A 13,813-nucleotide genomic window follows, 5' to 3' on the forward strand; every position below is an offset into this window, starting at 1 on the left:
GTTACATGAAAAAATATTCTTTGCACAAATTTACTCTTCAATGCACATTTTGTGACCCAAATTTTATATTAATATTAAGAAGTGTATTTACATAAAAATATTTATTCATAAGTGTACTTTTTAAACTGCTAATTTGTTAGTTTCTCTGATGGAAATGTACACATAGCAGATACTTTCAACATCCTGACTGATTATCATGAGTCTCTGTCTTGTCTGATTCGTTGAAAATCCGGCTGATGTGTTGTCAGGGCTGTACCAATTAGCTCGGTCAGGTGTTGACATGTAGGGATCCCTCGATGCTTCGACTTCACCAACTTCATTACACAGCGCAGTGATTCACATTGGTGTGTGGTTCTGAAAACAGGGATGAGTCACACACTGGCTTTTTTCAGCTCAGGAGATTTTCTTTCTAGAGCTTGCTTCCAGAACTCAATTGTCGACTGCGAGAATTGGACACCCATCATCAATCACATACTAGAAAGGCAAAGCAGGGCTTCAGCTTCTGCAGGCCCTCAAACCTGGCTAGGAAATCATCAAATAGTCCTTGTAATTTATCTTTGTATTCTTCCACTCCATGGTCTTTTCTTTCAATGTCAGGGAATGCATTTACTCTCCTTGCAGATTGGGAAAGTTTCTTGCAACACATCTCTTTGAAAAACTCTTATTCTGAAAGCTAAAAGTTGTCTGAGTAAGATCAGAAACAGTCCTATCCTTCCCTTGGAGCGCCAAGTTGAGAGTTTGTAGATAATTCATTACGTCAGTCAGGAACATTAAATCTTGCATCCATTCCTCATTTTTCCAGTTGAGGATAGAATATTTTCTTCAAGAAAGGTCATAATTGGCTCCAACAGATCCACAAACCTGCTCACAATGTTGTTGGTTGACAGTCATCTCACACTGCAGTATAAAGAGACATCATTGGCTTTATCTTCAATAAACTTTGTGAACTGTCGGTGGGCCTTCCCATTTAAATGTACAAAATTGGCAATTTCAAGGACAGATTTCGTAACATCTTTGTACTTGAAGTATCTGGCTGCCAGGTGCTCACGATAAATAATGCAATGAACAATGATATGCTGGGCTTCATTAGTCGGGGGGCATTGAGTTCAGGAGTCAAGAAGTCATATTGCATCTTTACAAATCTCTGGTGAGACCCCACTTGGAGGATTGTGTTCAGATCTGGTCACCTCATTACAGGAAGGATGTGGAAGCTGTGGAGAGGGGGCAGAGGCGATTGACCAGGATGTTGCCTGAATTGAAGAATGTGTCTTATGAGGCAAGGTTAGCAGAGCTGGGACTTTGGAGTAACAGAAGATGAGAGGAGATACAGAGGTCTACAACAGGGGTGGCCACACATGGCTCATGGAAATATGTTGGGTGAAACAGGTATTATAAGCTCCTGTTTTAGTAAAATGGATCACTGTAAGGGATAGTATAGTCAAGAGGGACTGACTGGTGGTCAGTTAACATTTCACACAAACACAAGTCAGAGCCCAGCAACAATTTGATACATTGGAAGAACTGAGGGAAGGTTTGTCACAGTCTGATCCAGATTCAATACATTTGCAAAGACACTGTGATCTTGCAAAGGGAGAACCATTCTGTTGGTTGGATAGAAAACAGCTTTGTGAAGTAGCTCTTTTGGCCAGCCATTTCTGTGGAATTTAAAGCAAAGCATGACTGTGAATGACTGGGCCTTTTCGGTGTGTTGACCTGTCCCAGGAGGGTCTTTTTGGGAAACAAAGTGCTTCATTTTGACTGTGACTAACAGTGAAGGTCACTTGGAGAGACTGGTGCCAGGGTCCTGGAGGATTCATGGAGGCTGCTCAGTTCGAGCCCTTGACTACAAAAGGACCAGGTGTGTTGTGACCACAGCTCGCGAGGCTGGACATTTCTTCGTGAATCTGTAGCAGCCACAATTCCAGTCTTCCCATTAATTCATCATTAATTCTTTGCATCAAATTTCAAAGGCGTCAACACTGAATTGAACACTTGAAAGATGCACGCGCGCGCGCACGCAAACACACACCACACACGCACACACACACGCACACGAACACACACAGACACGCTCACGCACACACAGACACGCACACACAGACACGCACGCACAGACACGCACACACGCACACACACTCACACACACAGGCACACGCGCACACACACGTGCATAGTCGGGGATAGATTTAGTGTTAGGGATAGTTTAAGATTAGTCTATACTTTAAGAGAATTAAAAGTAGTGATTTTAAATTTTAAATTAAACACTGTCTGGTTCATTGCCTATTCCTGCTTGTTACGGTGCATTTTGACCAGTTGTTGGCTGCGAGGCAAAGATTCAGTGTGCACAAGGCACCGAGGCTCTCTGGAGCCAGGTAGCCCTGACCGCAGCCAGCTACATGGAGCAGAGAATTAGAGGCATGTGTGGGGAGTACTCATGGGTCCAGGATGGTCACAGCCCGGTCAGTCTGCATGATGAGGAGAGAGAGTAGAGCGAGCAGTGCTGGGTTTTCCTCACTTGGGCCAGGATCGCAGAGGTTGACCAGGAGAGCTCTGATGAGGTATGGCCTGCCCTAGAGGTGGGGTGTCTGTCCGAGGCAGACACTCTGGCTTGGGCGTGGGGGGAAAGCAGGATGATGGAGATGGGAAGGAGGCTGGAGTGGGGGAAGGGGAATCCCCAGTGAGGGATTCTATCTAGGCGCCAGGCAGCGCTGGAGCTGGAAGCAGCAGTGAAGGTTCAAGTCAGTGACCATGGGGAAGCCTTGGTGCCATCAGATGGAGAGTAAGTACCAGAGGATAGACCGCCCTATACCCCGGCTGCCACTCCCCCCACTATCCTGCCGGCGACTGGTAAGATGGGATCGGAGGGTGGGACAGAGAGGAGTAGAGCTCTTGGTTCCCTGGCCTTGCCCTGCCGCTGGAGGCAGCTTTGCATCAGCTCGCATCCCACATCATGCGCTCGGCTGTGGATGCTCCAATGGTGCAGGTACCTGCAGAGACCAGTGGCAGCAGCGTTCTTGAAGAGACCACATCAGAAACAGGAGCAGGAGTTGTCCATCCAGCCCATCGAGCCTGCTCCCACATTCAGTGAGAGATCACAGCTGATCTGGCCGTGGACCCAGCTCCATCTTTCCCCCATAACCCTAAATTACCCTATGGTGCAAAATCCTATCTTAAATAGATTTAATGAGGCAGCCTGTACTACTTCATTGGGCAGAGATTTCCACAGAAAATCAATCAGGATTTTGAAAATATTTGGTATAAATATGTACTTTCTGATTATTCCAACTACATACATGAATAAATATTAGGTAAATGTATTTCTTAATATTTATTTTAAAATTTTGAAACAAAACATGTACACAAGAGTAAATCGTGTATGTAATATTTTCTCATGTGGCTCTCAAACATCTGAAGTTTATCATATGTGGCTCCTCCATTAAGGAAGTTTGGTCATTGTGGAAATAAGCCACCTTAACTACTCTGTCAACCTGTGCAGCAACCTTGACAGATGTATGGGTTTGGAGCCCAAGGTCCCTCTTCTTCCACACTAAGAATCCGAATGTTTCTGCCTCCGCCACCTCTGGCAGCTCATTCCAGCTATAAACTGTGTGTGTGTGTGTTCCACGGTTCACGTAGCAGATGCCCCCGATGCTGTGATAGTGCTAGCAACTCAGGTTTGAATCCGGGTAAGGAGTTTGCATGTTCTCCCTGCGTCCACTTTGGTTTCCCCCGGGAGCTCATTTCCTCCCACACTTCAAAACGTGGTTGTAGGTCAATTGGCCGGCACAGGTTCATGGGCCAGAAGGGCCTGTTACTGTGCAGAAGGGGTACTTTTTTTAAAAAATTACCCCTCAAACCTCTTTGCTTTCCCCTTCAACCATCTCCTGTAGATACCACGGGCTATCTTCCCTACCTCCACCTCTCATCATTCTCCACACCTCCGTCACGTTGCCTCTCGACTTCTCTTGATAACTGTAGTCCAGCAGGTGTGAATCTTCACTGCATCCCCCCTCACCCAGTAACTGGGCACTCGGGCACTCTTTTACCTTGCATGGAGTTCATCAGGCAGCCTTCCAATGCTGGCCATGGCTGCACCTATTCACCTCACCCTCCAACCCCCTTCACTGGAAACTAGTTTCCCCACCCCCCCCCCCCCCCGCCCCTCCCCGGTCTCAAAAGTCACCAGGAAAGGACAGGGTTTGGACTCTCCATCAAGATGGGAGCTAACCTGGGGGAATGAAGGTGGTGGGGTGGGGGGGGGGGGGGAGTTGGGAGAGAGAGCACTTGGTGGGGTGGGGAGGAGGTGGGAGAACAGGAGTAGGTACAGAAGAAATGGAGATGGTGGTGTGATGTGAGTTGATTGTAACAAAAGATCTTGACTTGGCCGTGGGCCAAGACATGGACAGACACTGAGACAACACGCATGCACACTCTCAGACAAGATATGCGCGCACACACACTATATTTGCATCAGCCAGCATGATGCACTGAGATTGTATATTATAGCAAAAAACAACAGTCCCTGCCTCCCCTTGACAGGTACGGCTTCTCAATCAGAAAGGAGGAAGTTATGACAATCGATTTGTCTGTGTGCACCACAATAAGCTCCCCCCACCACCCCCCACCCACCCACCCCCCCACGCACAGAGCTCTTGACCTGGAGTGGAGCTTGGGTTTGACCACCAGGGGAAAATAGACCCCATTGCTCCAAGTGGTGGGCTTTATACCTCCCCCTGACCAGCTAGTGGGGGCCAGCTCAGGTCTGCCCAAACTAGGGCAGGTTATTATGGGAGCCAGTGATTAGGTGTATGTTCCTTCAGAGGGGCCCAATGATGAGGTGTGGGTGGCCTTGACCTCGATCGGCAGGTGTGGAGGCTTCCGACCAGGTTCCCACCGGAGGGACAGCCATGTTACATGGGGCCGTCAAGCAGGTACATGATGTGTTGTTCCTCGGGTTTACCTTTGGCAGTAAGCTGAGCTGGGGACACGTGTCTGGGAGTGGTTAGAAAGGACAGCTCAAGTTCTGCTTCTGACTGAACCAGTGTACCTTTGTTTCCTTTGCAGCATTTATGATTGGAGGCTGATCAAGAGACTATGAACTCAGTTGGACCAGGGCTGCTTCAGCCCCACCTGCCAAGAGGAGTGTTGGGGAGTGGGGAGGGAGGGAGGGTTGTTGTTTTTGAGCGAGGAGGCATGCTCCACGACCACCCTTGGATCCAATGATGGTACGGACATGAGGGGATTCATCATCCAGCTGTCCCCACCTCCCTGGCAATGGGAGATGGAAAGGCCAAAATGAGGAGAGGGGAGGGAAGGGAGTGGATTGCCTTGCCAGGTGACTCAAGGTGGAGTGGGGCGGTCCACTGGTCTCTCTGTCCCCAGGTCTCTCTGTCCCCAGTGGAGGCCAGTAGGAAGGTGGCTTGGTCCAGAACCCACCCCCTTTCTCCTCCGAGGAACTGGTTACCAAGGTGAGGAGACTTGAGTCCTGTGGTTTATCTCATGGGGAAGTGGGAGGGGGCAAAGTCTTTACAGAGGTCTCTAGCAGTGAAGCTCAGGGTGTTTGTGCAGTCCGGGATACCTGTTGCAACTCCCCCACCCCTCTCTCCGGCAGAGTAGCCTGAATCTCCTGGATGCTCTGTGCTCAGCCAGGAACCTGCCTATCCGCAGAGTAATTTTTTAAATTTAATAGGTGAGGTGACTTGGTTTGCAGGTCATCCACGTGATCTGCTTTGTGTACATACTTCAGGGCATGCACTCTCTCTGGACATTAGATCTGCCACCGCCCTACGTTCCTGCTTCTCTGGACTTCACAGCCTCCTACAGTCAGCGAGAAAGGGGTCCCCTGACAAAGCCCTGGCAGAGTGAGAGCGTCCCTCCCAATCCCCAGGCTGGGAGTCCGCTCCCTCCCCTCCTGGACGAGGGGGCAGAATTCTCTCATTCTCCAGGTTCTACCCCTCCTGACCAAAATCCCTCCTCTTCTCTGCCCTTCCTGCCAGATTTTCTTAATGCATTGTAATTAATATTCCGAGTGTAAGTAATTTGTTATAACTATTATTTTCTTTTATGCTTTTTTTTGTCTATTTCAGGGTCTCACTAGAAATAAAAGTTTAGAGATGTGTTTAAAAATAAAAGACTATGTCCTGTATTTTCTCCGTGCACACCTGGCCCATCCTAGTAACACAAGTCCCACCGTGGGGGCTGAGATGGTGGAGGACTGGCAGGCCACTTGGTTCTCGGGGAGCAACGGGAGCCGTGGCTGCCTTGCTTCTGCACCCCTTTAGATCCTGAGAACACAGCAGAACAAAAACATGCCCTTCAGGTTAATTATGGAGGAGGATAGGTTTGCGCCTCGGGTTGAGTTGGCTGAATTGCAGACAGGCTAAGTTTGAGGAAATGAGAAAGGATCTGGAATGCGTGGATTGGGACATTGTTTTCCAGCAAGGATCTGCGAGGTAAGTGGAGGACCTTCAAATGTGAGAGTACAAAGGGAAGGTTAGAAGGTATCGGGAAGCATGGTTTTTGAGATACATTTGGGATCTGGTTCAAAAGAGAGAGGTGTTTAGTAGGTATACGCAGGATGGAGAAAATGAAGTACGAGGAGTATAAAAAATGCCAGAAAAACCTCAAGACAAATCAGGAAACTAAAAGAAGACACGAGGTTGCTTTGGCAGAGAATGTGAAGTAAAATCCTAGGTTTTTCTACAGGTACACTAAGAGCAAAAGAAATAGTGAGGGACAAAATAGGCCCCGTTGAAGATCAGAGTGGTATGAGGATTTTGCCTGGAATTCTGGGACTGAGTTACAGAGAAAGGTTAAATAGGTTAGGACTTTAGTTCCTGGGTAGCAGAAGAATGAGGGGAAATTTGATCAGGGTGTTCAAAAGCATGAGGGGTTGGCTTTTTTCACTGAGGGAGGGCGAGATACAAACCAGAGGACATGGGTTAAGGTTGAAAGGGCAAAAGTTTAGGGGAGTAGGAGGGGGAACTTTTTTTCAGAAAGTGATGGGAATGTGTGATGAACTTCCAGCTGAAGTGGTAGATGTGGGCTTGATTTTAACATTTAAGAGAAATCCATGTACCTGTCCAACTATGTCTTCAGTGTGAAAATTGAGTGTGCATTCGTCACTTCAGCTCATTCTACACTCCCACCGTTCTGTGAAATTCTCCCTAAACTTTTCCCCTTTCACCCATAATAATAATTCATGGGGGATTTAAACATGCAAGTAGATTGGGTAAACTACTTTGGGACTAGATGTCAAAAGAGATATTTTGTAGAAAGCCGATGAGATGGCTATTTTTAAAGCAGCTTGTTGATTAGTCCACTTGGGGATTTGCTGTACAGATAGACCCTGACATGATTTTTTTGAAGCTACAATGGTTTGGATCCATACTCCACTTTGAATTTTGGCTAGGTTATGATGTTCAGTGTCTCCCAACAGTGCTGTATTGGTCCTCACACTGATCCCATTGCCCCGCTCTCTCCCTGTAGTACCATGTTGGTCCCCAGACTGATCCCACTGTCCCGCTCTCTCCCCACAGCCCCGTATCAGCCCCCTCATTGATCCCACTGCCCCGCTCTTTCCCCACAACCCGTGTCGGACCCCACACTGATCCTACTGCCACACTCTCTCCCCGCAGCCCTATGTTGGTCCCCTCACTGATCCCACTGGCCTGCTCTCTCCCTACAGCTTCGTGTCAGTTCCCACACTGATCTTCTCTGCTTTTTCTCGACTTACAATGGGATGCAGGAACAGAACCCCATCGTAAGTTGAGGACGACCTTTACTGGAATTGGTGTGTGATGCACCCGAGGTGAGAGATATTAGACTAAAGGAACCATTAGGGGGCAGCGATCACAATATGATTGTGTTCAATTTAACAAGGAGAAACTAAAGTCAGATGTGTCGGTATTTCAGTGGAGTAAAGGGAATTACAGTGGCACGAGAAAGGAACTGGTCAGAGTAGATTGGAAGGAGGCACTAGTAGGGAAGGCGGCAGAGGAGCACTGGATGGAGTTTCTGCAAGAAATGGGGAAGGTGCAGGATATATACAGGCCAAAAAAAAGGAAATATTTGAATGGGAAAAATGTCACAACTGCAGCTGACAAGGGAAGTGAAAGCCAACATTAAACCAAAAAAGAGGGCACACATAGAAGCAAAAATTAGTGGGAAGGTAGCGGATTGGGAGGCTTTTAAAAACTAGCAAAAAGTATGAGGGAAGAGATAAGAATGAAAGTCAGCAAGAAAATAATATCAAAGAGGATACAGAAAGCTTCAAGTATACAGGGAGTAAAAGAGAGGTGAGAATAGATCCCGGACCACTAGATAATGAGACTGGAGAAGGAAACGAGCTGGCAGAGGAACGAAATGAGTATTTTGCATCAGTCTTCACTATGGAAGACACCAGTGGTGTGGTGGATGTTGAAAGGAATCAGGGAAGGGAAGTGAGTGCAGTTACTACTTCAAGGGAGAAGGTGAATGGTCTAGACCAGATGGATGCACTCTCGGGTCCTGAAAGAGGCAACGGTGGAGACCCCTTGGTAATGATCTTCCAGGAATTGACTGGAAGGAAGGACTAGAAAATCGTAAATATCACCCCACTGTTCAAGAAGGGAGGGAGGTAGCAGGAATGAAATTTTAGACCAGTTAGCCTGACATCAGTGGTTGGGAAGGTGTTAGAATTAAGGGTGAGGTTACAGATTACATGGAGACATGGCAAGACAGGCCAAAGCCAGCACGATTTCCTTCAGGGAAAGATGTAGTGGATTTTGTGTGTTTGGGTTTTCAGAAGGCCTTTGACAAGGGGCCGGACATGAGGCTACTGAACAAGATAGGAGCGCATGGTGTAACAGGAAACATAGAAGCGAGGGGAGAGCATTGGCTGATTGGCAGGAAGCAGAGAATCAGAATATAGGAATCATTTGGATTTGCTGCCAGTTGCCAGTGGTGTTCCACAGGGGTGGGGGGTTCTTTTTATGTGATATTAATGATATAGATTACGGAATGATTGGCTTTGTGGCCAAGTTTGTGGATAATATGAAGGTAGGTGGAGGGGCAGGTAGTGTTGAGGCCTGGCCAGAGTAGAAAGGTTGTTTCCTACGGTGGGAACAGAGATGCAGAGGAATTTCTTCAGCCAGAGGGGGGTGAATCTGTGGAATTTGTTGTCACAGGTGATTGTAGAGGGTGGGTTATTGGGTGTATTTAAGGCAGAGATTGATAGTTTCTTGATTTGCAAGAGCATCCAAGGTTATGGTGAGAAGGCTGGGCAGTGGGGAAACGGATCCGTTTGTGATTGAATGGTGGGGTAGACTCGATGGGCTGAATGGTCTATTCTGCTCCTATGTCTAGTTTGTATCTCACCAAACCTCAGTTGAAAAAAAGCCTATCATTTATTCTGTCTATACCCATCATAATTTTGCATACCTCTGTCAAGTCTCCAGTCCTAAACTGTGTAACTTTTCCCTGCAACTCAAGTTATTCTAGTCCTGACAACATCCTCATTAATCTGTCAAGGGTTCGGGCCTGAAACGTCGGTAATATACCTTTACCTCCTATGGACGCTGTGAGACCAGCTGAGTTCCTCCATTTCTGTGTTTTTACCATGTGAATCCCCTCTGCACTCTTTCAGTCCGATTGATGTTTAGAATGGAGTCTCCTGCTGCGAAGGTGTGCCCATGTTTTTCCATGTGTCAGATTCCATTCCACCACTGGAAGGGCATTTTCAGGTACACGGGTTCAAACCTGACCTCTGACCTCGGTGCACTCTACGGAGTTTGATCCTCTCCCTGTTACTGCGAGACCCCCCCCTCAATAGGATGAACTGGGCCAGGGGGATCAGCAGCTGAAGGCAGGAGAGGGCCTGACAGGACGTCTCCATGGTTTGTGGGTCAGCTCTTGCTGCTAGCAATCATCCAGCGGGTGGAAATGCTTGGCCGTCTATACCAGAGGCGTTGACCTCCACCTCACCCCACAGATGCAACCCAACCTGCTGAGTATTTTCCAGACCCTGTGTTTTCAGATCTCAATCATCTGCACTTTCTCTTGTTCAAACCTGATGCAGATCTGGGCATCTGGCAGTTAACAACAAAACAATGTGAAGAAATAGTATATGTGAACCTGCTTGCACTTCATGAAAACTCAAGAGTTTGTAAATAGGCAGGAAAGTAACCTGTAACACATTGAATGACTACATTATCAGGATTAGAGGTTTCAAAAAAGTGTTTGTGAAATGACTGAAGTCTGGTATCTCTGGATTTGAAGGGATGTCGATGGGAGACCTGGTGCAGAATCTCACTCCAAAGAGTCGGGAACCCTCGCAAGGTAGGTTTCACTCCCAGAGAGAAGGGGACCCTCATATAGCCATATAACATTTACACAACAGAAACAGGTCAGTTCGGCCCTTCTAGTCCATGCCAAACACTTTCTCCTACCTAGTTCCATTGACCTGCACCCAGTCCATATCCTTCCAAACACCTATCCAACTTTTCCTTAATTAAAATCAAGCCCCCATCTACCACTTTGCCCGGAAGCTCATTCCACTTTCCCATCACCCCCGAGTGAAGAAATTCCCTCTCATGTTTCCCTATTCTTTTCCCCATTCAATCTCAATTCATGTCCTCCTGTTTGAATCTCCCCCACTCTCAATGGAAAAAGCTTGTCCACATTTACTCTCTGTCCGCCTCATAATTTTAAGTATCTGTGTCAAATCACCCTTCAATCTTCTACACTCCAGGGAATAAACTCCCTGCCTGCTCGACCTTTCCCTGTAACTCAAAGCCTGAAACCCAGGCTACATTCTTGTAAATCTTCTCTGTACTCTCTATTCTGTTTATATCCTTCCTATAATTTGGTGACCAAAACTACACACAATATTCCAAATTTGGCCTCATACAACTTTAACATGACATCCCAACTCCTGCACTCAACGCTCTGATTGATGAAGGCTAACATACCAAAAGCTTTCTTCACCACCCTATCTACATGTGATTTCACTTTCAGGGAGTTGTATATCAGAATTCCTAAATCCCTTTGTTTTACTGCACTCCTCAATTGTCCACCATTTAATGTGTTTGACCTTTGCTGAGTATTCTACCAAAATGTAGCACCTCACGTTTATCAGTATTAAACACCATCTGCCATCTATCTGCCTCTCTTCTAACCGGCCTATATCCCACTGCAAGCTTTGAAAACCTTCCTCACTGTCCACAACACCACCAGTCTTAGTATCATCTGCATACTTATTAATTTAATTAACCATCTAGACTACTCTCCGGCATCTCCCATCCAACCATTGTTGAATCCATTTCACTACTTCAACATTAATACTTAATGCTTGAACCTTCCAAACTAACCTCTTAACGCAGAACCTTGTCAAAGGCCTTACTAAACTCACTACAGCCTTTCCTTTGTCAACCTTCTGAGTAACCTCAAAAATTCAATAAGATTTGTTAAACATGATCTACCATATACAAAACCATGTTGACTACGCCTAACCAGTCCCTGGTTTTCCATATGTTCCATCCCCAAGAACACTTTCTATTAATTTACCTACTACTGACGTCAGACTCACAGGCCTATAATTAGCTGGTTTACTTTTAGAGCCTTTTTTACAGTGGAACAACATGAGCCACCCTCTACTCTGGAACCTCTAATGACATTTTAAATATTTCTGTCAAAGTCCCTGCTATTTTTACACTAAGCTCCCTGAAGGTCTGGGAATATCTTTTCAAACCCACATATTTTCCACCTTGATTCTCTAAAATAGCCAGTACTACCTCCTCATTAATCTGTATATTTTCCATGACCTCACTACTAACTTTTCCTTACTTCACGTGGCTCAATATTCCTTAGTGAATACTGAAGAAATCAAGAAACCATCTCTTGATTCCGGATTCCCCACATAGTCTACCCCTCTGATTCTCAAGGGGCCCAATTTTATCCCTCATTATCCTTTTAATGTACCTGTAGATACCCTTTGGATTTATTTTTTTTACCTTGCCTGCCAAAACAGCCTCATATCTCCTTTTAGTCTTTCTAATTTATTTCTTAAGACTTTTTTTGCATTCTTTATATTCAAGCACCTCATTTATTCCTTGCAGTCGATACATGTTGTACACATCCCTCTTCCTCCAAACCAAATTCCCAATATCCTTTGAAAACCAAGGCTCCCTGTATTTACTAACCTTTCCTTTAATCCTCACAGGGACAGACCGACTCTGGACTCTCAACTCTTCCCCTTTGAATATCCTCCATTTATCTGTTGCATTCTTCCCAGAAAATAAATTCTCCCAATCCTCACCCTCGGCCCAGCTCTATCCTTCTCCATTATTAATCCAAAACTAATAGTATTATGATCATTAGACCCAATGTTCCCCAACACCTACCTCTGTCACCTGACCTATCTCGTCCCCTAATAGGAGATCCAATATGGCACCCTCTTGAGTCAGTTCTTCTATGTATTGATTTAGAAAACTTTCCTTAACACATCTGACAAACTCCAACCCTTTTACATTGGCGTCTCAGCCAATGTGTGGAAAGTTAAAATCTCCTACAATCACTACCTTATGTTTACTACACATTTATGCAATCTCCTTATTAATTTGCTCCTCTAATTCCCTCTGACCATTAGGGGGTCTATAATACACTCCCATTAGTGTTTTCATGCCGTTCCCCTCCTCACTTCCACCCAAATAGCCTTATTGGACGAGCACTCCCATCTCTCCTGCCATAGCACCACTGTAATGTTTTCTCTAACAAGCAAAGTGACTCCTCCACCATTTATCCCCCCTGTTGTATCACACCTAAAACAATGGAATCCTGGAATATTTAGCTGCCAATCAATCCTCTCCTGCAACCTAATTTCACTGATACTACAATATATTTCCATGTGTCAATCCATGCTCTAAGCTCATCCACCTTACTTACCATGCTCCTTGCACTGAAATATAAACACTTAAGTCTTCCCACATTCACTCCTTTGATTACCATCTATTTTACCATCATTAATTTTAGCAATCTCATTCCTCTCTCCCATCAAATCTAGTTGTCCTAACTTAATCTCCATACTCTCATTCTGATTCCCACCCCCCTGCCAAACTAGTTTAAACCCTCCCCAACAGGATATTGGTCCCCTTCCAATTCAGATCTTCCTCAGAAAAGTTCCCAATTATCCCACTCTCAGAGATGGGGGCCCTCACAAGGTATGTCAGTTCCAGGGAGACCAGACACAGGAAGGCAGTCCCAGAAAGATACAAGACCATTACAAGGAAGATACTCCGCCCCAGGGAGAGGTGGGACCAGGCACAGATCAGTCCCAGAGAGAAGCCAATGGATTTTATCCTTTATTTTGAAGGGAATGGAGTAGGTGAACAAATGAGTGGTTATCTGATGCCTCCTGGGAGCCAAGCAAGTGTATTGAGGAGGAGCAGTTAGCTTGAGAGGTCTCCAACCTACTCAAGGAACATTAGGGAGAATAAAATGGTATTGTTGGTCTGGGCTGTGGGGCCGAGGTACTGGCAGAAGCTCTTTATTTACTTGATCATAGACTGAAAACAGGCCCTTCCAGTCTGTGCCAAACGATTACTCTGGAAAGTTCCACTGGCCTGCACCCATTTTATATCCCTTCCATCGATGTTCTTAATTTTTCTTAAATGTCAAAATTGAGCTTGAATTTACCACTTTAGCTTGTACCGCACTCCTATCTGCAAGTTGTTCCCCTAAGCCTCTCCCCTTTGACTCTTAACCCATGTCCTCTGGTTTGTATCTCTTCACCTCAGTGGAAAAACCATATGGCTCATGATTTTAAACACCTCGATCA

General features: G+C 46.0%; 1 protein-coding gene across 2 annotated transcripts in view; it reads left to right on the forward strand.

The window, feature by feature from the left end:
* Window positions 1-6,131, forward strand: part of kdm5c (lysine demethylase 5C) — an 89,615-nt gene extending 83,484 nt beyond the window's left edge. For both annotated transcript variants that reach the window (XM_069929248.1, XM_069929249.1), the window contains one exon: window positions 5,065-6,131. In XM_069929248.1, the coding sequence (XP_069785349.1) occupies window positions 5,065-5,073 (9 nt within the window). In that variant the 3' untranslated portion in view covers window positions 5,074-6,131. The remainder of the gene's footprint in view (window positions 1-5,064) is intronic.
* The last annotated feature ends 7,682 nt before the right edge of the window (window positions 6,132-13,813 follow it).

This window comes from Narcine bancroftii, chromosome 3, assembly GCF_036971445.1.
Source record: "Narcine bancroftii isolate sNarBan1 chromosome 3, sNarBan1.hap1, whole genome shotgun sequence".
Classification (NCBI taxonomy): Eukaryota; Metazoa; Chordata; class Chondrichthyes; order Torpediniformes; family Narcinidae; genus Narcine; species Narcine bancroftii.